General features: G+C 43.7%; 1 protein-coding gene across 1 annotated transcript; it reads right to left on the bottom strand.

The window, feature by feature from the left end:
• Window positions 1–259: 259 nt before the first annotated feature.
• Window positions 260–14,016, bottom strand: TMBIM4 (transmembrane BAX inhibitor motif containing 4). The gene is made up of 7 exons (XM_074984047.1): window positions 13,849–14,016; window positions 11,345–11,453; window positions 7,525–7,630; window positions 4,249–4,282; window positions 3,692–3,809; window positions 2,842–2,887; window positions 260–1,706 (listed from the first exon to the last, which is right to left on the bottom strand). Exons 1-7 carry the CDS (start codon window positions 13,940–13,942, stop codon window positions 1,500–1,502), a joined length of 714 nt encoding a protein of 237 aa, XP_074840148.1. The 5' UTR covers window positions 13,943–14,016; the 3' UTR covers window positions 260–1,499.
• Between the last annotated feature and the right edge of the window lie 654 nt (window positions 14,017–14,670).

The raw sequence follows: 14,670 nt of genomic DNA, 5'->3' as shown, positions 1-14,670 counted from the left end.
TCAGGGATGTGTCCTCATACCTTAGCAGCCAGAGAGAGAGATGGGCAGCACCCAGAGCTGTCATCTGAGTCAGGTAAATCGAGGGGATGGGGTCTGGTTTGGGGCTGAAAGGGGTTTAAGCCTGGGGACTGTGGGTGGGGGCAGTTTGGTGCTGAGTTCTAGAACCTTTTTTCCGGGGGGGGGAGCAAGCACTGACTAGGAGAACACAACAATGTTAATAAATATACACGGCTATACTGCAGGATGGCAAAGGTACTCTTCCTGTGTTTTATTTCATGACTGATCGTATTCCAATACTAAATAACACCTGCAACACATTTTATTTGTCAGTAAAACCCAAGGCAAAATAAAGCACTATTTTCTAGATAAAGCTAACAGTGAACACACACAATGTGTAAATAATGCCGAAGACTGAGACATCTGACCTTATTACCAAACATTTAAAATTTTATTATATATAATACAGCTCAAATGTAAGAGCAGGTAACACATTCATTTACAGTCCTTGACCAACATCTCAGCAACCCAAATCCCCAACTGATCCTAAACTCCTCCAGTTCTTTACTACTAAAAACAAATTTCACTTTGCTTATCCAATTTTGTCCTCATTAGTATTCCAAAATTTCCACCAGCCTCACCCAGGTCTCCCATGTAACAAATGTTGCTGCTAAGCAATGGTTTATATTTTTAGTTCTCCCAGCTATCAGATCTTTGGAATGCTCCAATCCATACAGCTAGATGAACAGATTTTGGAATTAAGATATTCCCATCTTAATGCATGCTCTTATTAATAGTTCAATGCCAACTCAACATTTCTAGACACGAAAAACCACATTCCATCTTTCAGTGATATTTATGTTAATCAACTGTGGCAAGATAGAATGCTCATTTATTTACTGCCTATCTAACTCTGTTGTTCTTTTTATACTTTTCGTGTTAATAAAATAATCACAGTTCTAAACACGAGTAAATTAATTTTTTCAAGTGTAATTACAATCAATTCCAAGTATTTCAAATTAAGATCCCACTAATGTAACCTTTTAGAATTACAGAAGTTTAGCTTATGTAAAACATTACTATACAATAACAAAAAGACAATCTTATACTATCCAGCCAGATTTATGATTCCAGAGGAATCATCCACGACAATTACAGAATAGCAGAAATAAAATTATGGGATTTTCTGACTGTTTATATTAGGGCTATCAGAAGTTTACAAGCCTTTTCAATACAAGTTATCTTGGGCATAAAGGAAGTCTTCACAAAAGTAAGTGAAATAACTTAGCTTGCAGTTAAAGTAAAATACTTGTTTTGAGCAGAAATACATAAACTATTTTATTTTTAAAGAAAAGATTCAGTAACCATGGAATGGACAAATAGTCTGATTCAATTTCAAAAATATAATGCTGTTAGTATATCACCCAAAACCAACTGTATTTAGACACAACCGCACCAAATTTCTCTATTTATGGAGCAGTTTTACTACAGGTCGTTTAAAGTTATTTTTTATTTAATGCTTCTAATAGGCGCAGCAGGTGTAGGAACAGATTGATGATATCTACGTAGAGATCAATGGCAGCCAAAATATACTCTTCAGGGGACAGTCTGTGCATCAGCAAGTGAGTGTCATAGATGATAAATCCGCAGAACAGCAGTGCTCCCGCAGCAGCAAACAACAGCTCTATAGTCTCACTATAGACAAACAGCTATAACCAAATGATAATGTGAAAAGGAAAAACGTTTGTAAGTTTAAATTTCTTTTACAAAGGCTCTTCAGTATTAAAAACAGAACTACAGTTTGACAATTGTAAATATTTTGCCCAAAGCTGGTCACAGACTTAACTGGGCCCTGGATAATGTGGGAGGGCTTAACTCTGAGGCTCCCAGAAGGTGTGGGACTAGAGGAAGCCAGTCCTCAGTGCCACCTGGACTGTGCCGTTGGGAGCCTCTGGCAGCAAGGGCTCCAGATTTAGTTGAGGTAGTGGTGGCCTGGAGCCCCAGGCACTTTTAAATTGCTGGGCCTTGGAGCAACTGCTCCATTTTGCCCACCCCCTATCAGTGGCCCTGATATTGCCCTTTTACAGGAATATACTAATGGCTTTTAACAATATGTAAAACAAGAAATTCCAAACTTTGTTTTCCTTTGTACATTATCACCCCACTCTTGAGATCTTATGTTCTTTGGAAGTGCTTTGCAGTCTGCAGTGGACTTAGATACAAAAATGCTGTGGACAGCAACTACAAATTTTGCCACCTCACCGTTTACCCCTTTCTCCAGATCATTTGTGAATATGTTGAATAGGTCTGGTCCCCTAGGGGACACCACTAGTTACCTCTCTGAAAACTGACCCTTTATTTCTATCTTTTAACCAGTTACCAATCCATCAGATTACCTTCCCTCTTTATCCCATGACAGCTTACTTTACTTACGAGCCTTTGGTGAGGGACCTTGTCAAAGGCTTTCTGGAAATCTAGTTATGCTATATCCACTGGTTTACCCTTGTCCACATGCTTGTTGACCCCCTCAAAGAATTCTAGTAGACTGTAAAGGGAAATCGTGCCTCACTGAAAACCATGTTGACATTTTCCCAACATATTATGTTCATCTAGGTGTTTGACATTTCTGCTCTTTCCTAGTTTCAGTCAATGTGCATGGTTCAACTTGAGAAAAATGTGGTCAAAATGTTGTATATTCTATGCAAATAACATTCATAGATTGCATCAACAAATACCCATTGCTTTTAATTTTACAATATAAACAAACAATTTCTACAAAATGATGACTGAGCAATATATTTTAATGTCACAATCACTTCTAGCCCTGAACACAATATAACTTACCCTCAAGAGACTGGAGAAGATCAAAATCCACAAGCAGGCAAACAGTCTGGAAAAAAAAATGTTTATGTATTTAGCTATATTGCTATAGGTTGAACTGCTCTAATTCAGAACGCTCCTTTCTGGTAACATCTGTAATCCAGCATGATTTTAGTTAGCTGGATGACCACTTTACATGACCAAGCTTCCCATGGTCCCATGAAGTTTGTTTCCACCCACCAGTCCTGGCTCTCAGTGTTCTGTGCTGTTGTTTACCTGTAATTTACCCCTAAATGTCTCCTAAGATCCCACTAAGCAGTGGAAGTGTTGATAATACTCATTGACAATATTGACATCCTGTGATCCACCAAATTCTCTTGTCTGGCACCAGTCAGTTATGGAGGGTGCCAGATTAGAGAGGTTCAACTTGTAGTCCTTCAAAATCTTCTTCAAACTTGTCCAGCCCACAGAAGAAAACCTTTTGAGTTTTTTGCATATATATGCGAACACATACAATTTGCATCACCCATTAATTCACTTCTAAGATGTCAACCATAACATTAAATCTCTCTGTTGCAGGAAGTAATAAAACTGTTGTTAGTTATTTGTTATTTGAAAGTTTCCTGAAAAATACAAATAAATAAGTTGCTAAAGTAATACTATATATAGTTTTAAAGTTGTTGACATAAACAGCACTACTACAAAATGAACTGTTTGCAAAAGGAGGAACCTACATAATAACAAAAAAATAAATCTCAAAACACCCACAAGGTTCACTTAAATCAATTACACAACTCAGCTTACTGTAGGCCTGACTTTTTATTCCTGTATTTGGAATACTTATGCTTTAAAATTGTCTGATAAAGGAACCTACCCAGCTCCAAATTTGCTGAAGTCCCTCTTGGACTGTAAAGTATACACAGTCAGTCCAAGAAACACAGCCGTAGTGAGAATAAAAGCTTGTAAGACAACTGATACATCATAGAATGTCACTGTAAACAGAAAAAAGGAAAAAAAATGTTTTAAAATAGCATGCTGTGCATATAATAGAATTTCTTATTTAATAAATGTTTAAGTAGTATGAGTTTTTTGTAGAGAATGTCGATGAGAGATGTTTAGATTTGACCCTAACAATCTTGAGACTGATAAGAGTACAAAGCAAATTCAGAATTTCTGTTTTTCCCATTTAATAGGAAAAAGGGATGACAATCTGATTCCCTCCCTCTGATCTCATATTTTTGCTATACATGTGGAAATCCTGTGTGAAAATCCAAAATAAGAGCTCTGTCACCAGCTTTAAACAGCACTGGATGCAATGAATACAATCTATCACATTTGGCAGCCTGGAAACTGTACGGATGCAACTCGTACAATTCCCTTCCCTGTTTCTGTCTGAAACCAACAAGTACTATTAGAACGACTAGCATTTACCTGTAGTAGCAACAGTCAACGCTTCCAAAAGGGTCTACGAGATGGGGGAAAAAAAAACAAACATAAACTAAAGGTATTCATATGGAAATACCATATACATGTGCCATTTTGTAGTTTAAGCATTTTGCTACATAACCTTTTACTATACACAGTGGCTATGTCTACACTAGCCCCTTCCTTTCAGAAGGGGCATTGTAATGAGCAAGTTGGGAAGATGCTAATTGGGCACTGCATATTCATAGCAGCGCCTCAGCATCTTCCCAAAAGGAAGGAGCTCGTGTAGATGTAGCCGGTATGCATAATGTGTTATAGAAATATGCTAGTTTGTTAAAATACTTCTGGTGTAAAATATAAAGTTCTCCACAAGACAAAAATTGAAAATTACTGTATGTCTTACTATCCAGGAAAGAGCAGTACTTTGGCTGTTTTCATTAGGTTTACTCCTGAGTGAATTTTGCAGTACTGTGCATTCACAGAAAATACCTCTCCTCCCCTGCCCAGAATTCCTTTGCTTTCCTTACCAAAATGACAGGGAAGTTGCAGGAAGGGAGGGAGGAGAGGGATGACCATGGATGTAGTTGTTCGAGGGGGCACTGCCCCCCACCGACAGAGGTGAGGCATGTGGGGGGCACACCAGATTATATGTTATTGGTCCATCCCCCCTCCCCATTTTCTGCTAGGGCAGAGCTCCAGGGCTGATGAAGGCTGGGCTGCATTGAATCTGCAACCAAAGCCTGCCTCCAGGGTCCCAGTGCTACTAGTGCTCCCCTTCCATTAACTGGGAGCCTTCCTGTTTTCTGTGTAAGTGAGAGCCTAGGGTAGGCCTGGGAAAGAGGATGGGATGAGAGATGGGGAAGAGGCTGTGGGGATGGAAAGGGAGTGTAATAGGGCAGCGGAAGGCAAATGCAGCAGTGAGCAGGGAGGACAAGAGGTGGGGAAGAAAAGAAGATAGTGCAATCATAGAGGGAAGTGGGAGTCACCTGCAAACCCTGCCCTCCAAGCACCTCCACACTTGCATCCCGCTGGGCTGAGCCTGCCCACCCGCACATGGTGCACCTGACACTAGGGCTCTGCCCTTTGGCGCGTTTATGGGGTAAGCCCTGCCCTTGCATTGTGGCAGGGACAGGTACAGCTTCACTGCTGAGTCCTTATATTGCGAGAGAAGGGCGCTTCAGGGTAACCTCCCACCTCAGTACAGCCCACTGCCAAGTTGGAGCCATTTTTATTTATTGACAAATCCACTTTGCAAAATTTTAAATTATTGTGTGCATAATATTTTGTCACAGAATTCCCTCAGGACTACCTCTTGGTTCAAATCAACTGAGTGCTCCCTTTCTTTAAGCCTATTATGTCCCAAATTACAGATGTCCCATCCTTTCTGCACAGTGCAATGTTTCAACTGTTTAGGAAAACCACTGCAATGCCATATCTCATACTGTGCTTGGATGCAACTTTTATAAAAATTGTTTCATTTTAGACAACTGGAATAAACCTGAAAGTTTTCTGCATCAGAAGTTCAGAAACAGACAAATATAAACGTACATGCCAGTTAATATAACTAACACATCATGTGGCTTCTGGAGAAAAACATCTTCACGTCTTGTTAATCAGGAGAACCTGGTAGCTGTCTTCAGATTTGAAAACTACAACCTACACAACTTCTTCCAAAATGTCAAAGAAGAATGCTAATGGTGCAACCAAAGCACGTTTTTATGGCAGACAGAACTGCCCCATTACTTGGGACAAGAACTCCTTAGGTGATCAAGAGGGGCTGTGATAACCACAAACTGTTACATATTGGCTGACTGGTAGTTATACACTATCATGGATGGGGTCCAGATTGAGATTATCTTATTCATATGCTCTTTGGATTGGAAAGATGCTCAAATAACTTAGCACCAGAGAGGAGAAAATTGACAGTTTAATCATTTACACTAGAAGTCAATATTGGTCACTTTTAGCAACTGTGCCTGATCTCAACTATCAACTGTTGACCAGTTTATTACATATGATAACACAGAAATGTCTTTGAGTCACATGTTTCCTGTTCAGAACCTTGTAGGCCAGAGATGGGCAATCTGCAACCCACATGTGGCTCGTCAGCGTACGCCACTGGCGGGTTGCAAAACAGCTGGTTTACATTTAGCCTCTGAAGGCCACCTCCCCACCTCGCAGTTCCCACTGGCTGCAGTTCACTTCCAGACACTGGGAGCTGTGGGTGAGGGCATGCCTCTGGAGGCTCAGTGTAAATAAACTGTCTCATGACTCACCAGAGGCTTACCCTGACAGGCTGCCCACCACTATTATAGACAATAAAAAAGTCCGTTAAGACGGGAGATATTACAACAAAATAAATTTTGCTGAGGCCTGTTTAAAGCCCCAATATGATGTATCCTTTCCATAAGGCAGTTTTTAGAAGACTGAGGGTGGATCTACACTAGCCAGCTGCTTCCAAATAGCGGGCACGTCGAAATAGTACGCGTCACGTCTACACGCACCGTGTGCTATTTCGATGTTGAAATCGACGTTAGGTGGCGAGATGTCGAAATCACTCTTCCTATCTGAAGATGGGAGTAGCACCCTACTTCGACGTTGAAAGTTGAAGTAGGGCATGTGTAGACGATCTGCGTCGAAATAGCAGGGTCCTCCGTGGCAGCCATCAGCCGAGGGGTTGAGAGACGCTTTGTCCAGCCCCTGCGGGGCTCTATGGTTGCCGCGTGCAGCAGCCCTTAGCCCAGGGCTTCTGGCTGCTGCTGCTGCAGCTGGGGGTCCATGCTGTGTGCATAGGGTCTGCAACCGGTTGTTGGCTCTGTGGATCTCATGCTGTGCAGGCTGAGTGTGTCTGGGAGCGGCCCTTTAAAGGAGCGGCTTGAGGCTTTGCTGGCCCCTTATTTTGACGGGGAGCACTTGTGTGTGTGTGTGGACGCTCCGCATTTCCTTCTGGGGCGGCTCCTTTCGACGTTCTGCGTCGCTACTTCGACGCTGAACGTCGATGGCAACAGCCCTGGAGGACGTGTAGATGATACGTGTTGAAGTAGCCTATTTCCATGTTCTTACATCGAAATAGGCTACTTTGACATAGTGTGCTAATGCAGACATAGCCTGAGTGGAAGATAGCAGGGAACAAGGTGTGTCCAGGGCATATGAAAATTCTACCTTGTAAAGGGTACAATGAAATAAATTAGCCACCGCCTGTTGGTTTTAAAAAGTTGTCTGCAAATAATATTTACAGTGAGCATTAGTCTTGTAAAGAATTAAAGTTATAAAAATACTTACAAATCCAAAGAGTAGGTATAAATTAACAGGATGCTGATGTCTGTACAGAGTTAGTGCTAAAAGCATAACCAAAGCTCCAAGCACAAATACCAAAAGCAAAGCTGGGCTGTAAAGTTTAACACAGAAAAGTCAGAGTTAAATAGAAGTGGTAACACTACTCCCTCTCAAATTTTCTTAAGAAGTGAACACTTACACCATGTCAAAAGTAACACTAAGTTGAGGAATGTAAGAATTCCTCATACCAAAGTAAAATCTCTATTCAGAGATGTATTATCTGCATCTAAAACAGTGATCTGTTGTGTTTGGAGGGGAAAAATAAACCTACTATATATGCAAAATGTAAACAAACATTTTTATCTGTAAATAAATCCATAATAGTTATATAAGAGCTCTGATTTTGTAAAATTAAATATGAGTAGCTTTATGCACTAATAACATAGACTTCAGCATAAACATTAACTAGTAATTTGATGCTGAAAATGAAATTGATGAAGTAGTTCTCCAAGCAAAACACAAATGTTTCCAAATTACATGGCTGTGTTTCTGACTCTGGCTGCCTCCACGCAGAGCTTACAGTCTGTAACTCTGCTAGTTGTAGGCACTCTGCACTGATGAGAGAGCTCTACTGTTGACTTGACTACTCCAGCCCCCCCTAACCAGAAGTTCTCCTGCCAACACAGCGCTGTCTACACCTGCACAGAGGTCAGTATAGTTTACATTGTTCAGGTCTGTATAGCCTATTTACACCCCTGAACTATACAAATTATACCAACCTAAGCATCTAGGGCATAGCACCTTCCAGAGAAAGTTCCAGATGGAATAATACAGATGGGAAAAACAACTGAAATAAAATCATCTGTGATGAAAGGACACTAGAAGAAACAGTACAGAACATTGGACAGCAGTGGATATAATTTCTGAGGCTACGTCTATATTGCAGCATAAAGTCGGTTATAAGGCACTTAACTTGATTTTACAATGGGACTGTCTTCACTGCAAATACCATTAGGTTGATTTTAAGGAGCACTGCAGTTGCTATTCTTGCATCGACCATCCGATACAGTGTAACGCCAAGTTCAAATTTAAAAGGTCAGATTAATGCTAGAGGGGAAATTGTTATTGTAAATCGATTTTATTGGCCACCACAAGTGTCCCACAGGTATCCCACAATGCCCCACAGGTGTATGTTTTGTCCGTTATCACCTCCCCTGCTCTCCAGGAAGTGGGAAACAGGAAGCCCAGGATTTTTAATTGACTTCTTTACGATCAGCATGATGATTGCATCTAGCCATAAAAGAAAGTCATCAGAACCACATAGAACCATCAGAAGAGCCAGGGTCTCAGTTCAGCTGGTGGGCCAGCCTCCACCCACCACCCACGTGATGGCTTGGGTGTTGGGACCAGCCAGCAGCACATTAGACAGCAGGGCAGCATGTCCTGACCTACACAGGGTGAAGGCTTCTGTCCTGCACAGGATATGACAGGAGATGCTGAGAAACTTATTTTCTGCGCTTCACATTTCTGTGAGGCACCCCCGGGTGCCATGCAGTTGGGCATCTAGCCCCTACTGAACCATGTGGACAGCCCCCCCGCTCCTCCAGATGCCGTGCTGCTGATGGGCCCACTCCCGCTCCACTACACTGCGGCTGGGCTGTGGGGGTCGTGCTTGTAGAAGATGACACGAAACTTCTGCGATTCGCAATTGTACAGGGCTGTCCCCTATACCCCAGTCGCCGTGCAGCAGGCAGGCTAGTCCCCACCCCACCACACCACATGCTACCTGTGCAGTGTGGACCATGCTCCCAGACAGCAGCATGTCCTGGCCTGTGTGGGGTGAAGGATTCCACACTTTGGATTTTCCAGGGGCTCACCAAGCACTGGGGAGCTGGCTCCCCCTACCCACCCACCTCCCGCAGCAAAGATTTTTGGGGGCTAGCTGGCTTCTGTAAGGCAACATGCGCTGTGGGCCTGGCTCCCCTAGGCGGAAATATTTTCAGGGGCTGTTGCCGGGGGGATGGCAAAGATTTTCAGGGGCTGGCCAGGCCTTGTAAGATAACACCAGCTGGGGGATGGGTCCCCAGGCAGGAAATATTTTCAGGGGCTGTAGCTGGGATGTGGGGATGGCTCATAAGACACCCAGGTGACTGCACATTGTCAACAGGGACCTCAGCTCACCCCTCCCAGCTTAGTTGCAGGGGGCTGGCCCATGGCTGCACCTATTTTCATGGCTGTCTCCTACCCCACCCCACCTCCCCGCACGGCACACAAGTGATGGAGGAATGTCAACAGGTTGTGATGGGCTGGTCCCTCAGAGGGCAGCATTAATTTTCTAGGCTACCCACCTCCACTCCCCTGCCCCCAGACACATGGCTCCAGTACTCTCTTCCCAAAATTGTGTGGCTCAGGGGAACTACAGTCTCAGCAGTGGCCCATTTGCTTCATTTTTACTAGGGAAAAAAATGAGGCACCTGTTGACATGATTCCCTACTTGCCATTCTGCATGTGATCTGGTTTTAATCCACTGTTATAGTAAACATGTGGGATTGAAGGTTCCCTGCCTTGTGAAAGATATTCTTTTTCCGGGGGAACTCTGAGGTACCTGTTGACACGGCACAGTCAGCTGTATGCTCCCATAGCACATTTTCTGATGCTTTCCACCTGTTTGTGCTTCTTTCCCTTGCAATTCCCTACCTTCCTTCTCTATGAATAGTAAGTCTTTCCCTGTTCACATGCATCCAAATTCTTCCACTGTTTTGTGTTCTTTCATGGTGGGGAAAACTGGTTGAGCAACCTGTTGACATGGTTCATAGATGCAGTTTCCTTTTCTCCTAGGATTCCCTACTTTTTCTTCTTTCCATCTGAAAAATGGCCATTTGCTTTCAATGGCAGGGGATGAGGGCAATGCAGTCTGGGAAGATGATAGCGGGTGCTCTCTGGACATATTTGGTTAAAAGAGCTGTAATGTGGACGGTTCATCAGGAAAAGAAAAATGGTTGTTTTCAAAGGGAGGGGAATGAGGGCAATGAAGTGTGAGAAGGTAACAAAACAAACCCACAATCACTTGCAGGGCATTTTTGTCTATAGAGCATCAGCAAAAAAAAACCCAGAATGCAACAGGGCTGAGGGAACTGTGGGATATGTTCCCACAATGCACGCTGCAACAATCAAACAGACAATTTAGTGGGGACACACTAAGTCAACTTTGAGGGGAGGTGCAAATATTCAGCTTTGATTTTATAAAGCTCGCTGTTAAAGTCAACGTTATTAAATTTGACTTTAGTTCCTAGTGTAGATGTAGTCTGAGAAAGATAGAATCAGATACGTGAACAATTTCAGGGTATTTCTTAGTGAGTCAGCAATGGTGAGGAAATCAGAAAAAGTAATTGAAAATTGGGCAAGATATGATCAAGATTCTTGAGACATGAAAGCAACAGATGAACCACAGAACTTTCCAAATGCTGAGTCAAAAAGCAGAGATTTAGGAAGGCCATAAGAATGGAAACTAGATTAGTTTAGATGTGAAGTGATTAAGCAATGCATCTCATCAGCAAGAGGATCAAGATACGAAAGAAAACAAGAAAGAGAAATATGGAAAGGGAAAAAAAATCTAGACAGATTCCAATTTTTCTAGGTCAGGAATACAGTTAAAAAGAATTATAGAACCATAGACAAAGAAGGTGTTTTGCTCAGAATAAACTTAGAAGGTGTAAAAATATTACTACAATTAAATATCCTTCCTCCCTCTCACAAATACAAAGCAACCATTGAAACAATTACATTTTACTTTTTGAAAAATCCTCGTTTCAATTAAGAACTTTACCTTTCATGCACAAATGCCTGAACTGATTCAGAGTACAGAAAAATCGCTGAGGTCACTGTGGTCAAAAGAACTTGAACTGAAAGAATACTGTAGACTTTTCGTAGAAAAGCTGGGATAAAGAAACAAAAATGACAAGTGAGTACTCACTACTAAATTACATTTTAAACACAAAGTAGACTGCAATGTGATATGGAAACTGACATAATTATTGAACTACATAAAGACATTGCAGAGCAACAACGAAGGGTCCTGTGGCACCTTACAGACTAACAGAAAAGTTTTGAGCATGAGCTTTCGTGAGCACAGACTCACTTCATCAGATGCTGGTCTTGGAAATCTGCAGGGCCAGGTATAAACAAGCCAGAGCAAGGGTGGAGATAACAAGGTTAGCTCAGTCAGCAAGGGTGAGGCTTACTACCAACAGTTGATCTGGAGGTGTGAACACCAAGGGAGGGGAAGCTACTTCTGTATTTAGCCAGCCATTCGCAGTCTTTGTTTAAGCCAGAGCTGAGGGCATCGAATTTGCGGATGAATTGTAGCTCAGACATTTCTCTTTGGAGTCTGGTCCTGAAATTTCTTTGCTGTAGGATAGCTACTTTTAAGTCTGCTACTGTGTGGCCTGGGAGATTGAAGTGCTCTCCTACGGGTTTTTGTATATTGCCATTTCTGATGTCTGATTTGTGTGCATTTATTCTTTTACGTAGAGACTGTCCAGTTTGTCCGATGTATATAGCAGAGGGGCATTGCTGGCACATGATGGCATAAATTATATTGGTAGATGTGCAGCTGAATGAACCCACGATGGTGTGGCTGATCTGGTTAGGTCCTGTAATGGTGTTGCTGGTGTAGATATGTGGGCAGAGCTGGCAACGAGGTTTGTTGCATGGATGGATCCCTGAGTTAGAGTGACTGTGGTCCAGTGTATAGTTGCTGGTTAGGATTTGCTTCAGGTTGGCAGGCTGTCTGTGGGCAAGTACTGGTCTGCCTCCCAAGGCCTGTGAAAGTGGGATATCATTGTCCAGGATGGGTTGTAAATCCCTGATGATGCACTGTAGAGGTTTTAGCTGAGGACTGCAGGTGATGGCTAGTGGTGTTCTGTTGGTTTCTCTCTTGGGCTTGTCTCACCCTTGCTGACTGATCTAACCTTGTTATCCCCACCCTTGCTCCGGCTTATTTATACCTGGCCCTGCAGATTTCCAAGACCAGCATCTGATGAAGCGAGTCTGTGCTCACGAAAGCTCATGCTCAAAACTTTTCTGTTAGTCTATAAGGTGCCACAGGACCCTTCGTTGCTGTTACAGATCCAGACTAACATGGCTACCCCTCCGATAATTGCAGAGCAAAGTAGTATTAACAATCTTTTCACTATCCAGCTCTGATACATCTGGCTGGTATGTGGAGCTATAATCAGGTGCAATGGGATGAAACAAAGAAAATTCAGGCTATTAGATCATAAACAGTCTCCCAAGACGGTGAAAGACCCATCCCTTGGGACTTTTACATTAGGCTGGACAAAGCTCTATAAAACAGACTGCTAAAAAAATCCTGTACTGCAAGAGACATGGTCCCAAATGATTTAAGTGTACTAAATATGTTTATAAACACAGACCCTTACATTTAGAGCAAACAAGTCTCTTCAAATCAGGGGTCTTTTGTCAGTACCTGAAGTCTTAATAGCAAGAAAAAAATTCTTTTTTCTACACCAATATTTCCCCTAACTGAAAATCTCAAGTCTCTCTTACTAACTTTTAAAAGCATACGTCGTTCTAGAAGCCAAATCTTACATTTGTTTCCTTCATAACAGTTCTTTAAATTCAAACTGACAATTAGCCACTAAATTTAGCAAGAAAAAGCCAAATCTGAACAGATGAGTTCACAGCCTCTTTCCTATGTTCTGATAAGAAACGGTGCCTCAAGAATAGACGGTGAAAATCACCTTCCTGCAGAATGCCAATGTAAGGCCTGTGTCCTGGCTGAAGTAGATTTAAGTGGTGCAAAGACTTTCCGCTGGCTCCGCACAAGGATATATTTACCCAATATACCCAAAGTGTGTAAAACATTAAAGCTGTCACTCCCCAGTGATGGCAGAAAACTCCTCTTGGGAGACTCTTAGAATTACAGTTGAAGCCACAGCTGATGGCACAACAAACTGAGCTTCCCCTAAAGTGCACCGCTCCGGGTAAGGGCCTGGGGAAGTACCCGAGACGGGCACTATGAGAACGCCAACTATTAACCCGGCGGCTTCAGGCCTAACGACGGGAACTGGCTCAGACGCCTGCGTCTCCGACGGCAGCCCCGAGCCCGGGCAGGAGATACAGAAAGTGAAACACCGCCCCGGCCGAGGCCCGATATCCCCGCACCAGTGGTGGGAGAAGAGCAGAGCCAGGTGCGCCGGGGGCTGCTGCAGTGACCCCCGATCGTCATCTGCCGGGGCCCGGCGGGGGAGCCCCATAACGGGGGCCCAGCCCCACAAGCTCACGGGGGGAGGGGGGCTCGGGGCTCACCCATACGGATGTGGACACTGGCCGAGGCCACGTTACTGCCGTAGTTGAAGTCATCCTCGATGGAAGATCGGGGGTAGCGCGGGTCCGCCTCCATCGCCGCCGCCGCCGCCAGTCTGTCCCGCCGTCCGTCTGTCAGCCCGTCGCTGCCAAGCCCCAACGCCCCCTCGCGCGCGAGCTTCCGGGTGAGGCAATCGAACGCCGAGCCAGGCGCAGGACCGCCGAGAGCATCGATCGCGGGGGAGTCCTCCTGCGGCCCCTGGCCCGGGCGGGTAACACAAACCTCGCTCCCCTACCTGCTGTAGAGCAGGTCTGCTGCCTGCGGGCGGGGCTTTCCCCACGCACGCAACCCTTCACTCAATGCAGAGACCACCTGAAGCGCCTGCGGTGGCACCGAGCGTGCCTGGCAGCTGCAAGCCTGAGGGGAGTTTAGAGCCAACAGATTAATTAGGTCATGAGTTTTTGTGGGCAAGACCCACTTCTTCAGATGGTTGGAGCAGGAAAAAAAAACCACACTCCAGAGTGTACGTAGCGGGAGGGGGGAAGAGGGATGACCTGTCAGTAGTGGGACCAGTTGATGCAGCAAATTAAGTAGGATGTGTTCCATGTCTGTGAATATCAGAGGTGGGGAAATTGCCCTTGTATTGGATAAGAAAGATGAGATGCCTGTTGAGGCTGAGGTTAAATGTGTCACATTTGCAAATGAGTTCCAGTTCAGTTTGGTTCCAGTCCCTCTGTAATTGTGTAGTAAAATTCTTTTGTAGAAGAATGGCTATTTTTAAATGCTTTATTGAATATCCAGGGAGGATAAAGTTCTCCTCTTTT

This window comes from Carettochelys insculpta, chromosome 1, assembly GCF_033958435.1.
Source record: "Carettochelys insculpta isolate YL-2023 chromosome 1, ASM3395843v1, whole genome shotgun sequence".
In the NCBI taxonomy this organism is placed as follows: domain Eukaryota; kingdom Metazoa; phylum Chordata; order Testudines; family Carettochelyidae; genus Carettochelys; species Carettochelys insculpta.
Note: the sequence above shows the minus strand (reverse complement) of the source record. Positions and strands in the feature narration are given on the sequence as shown.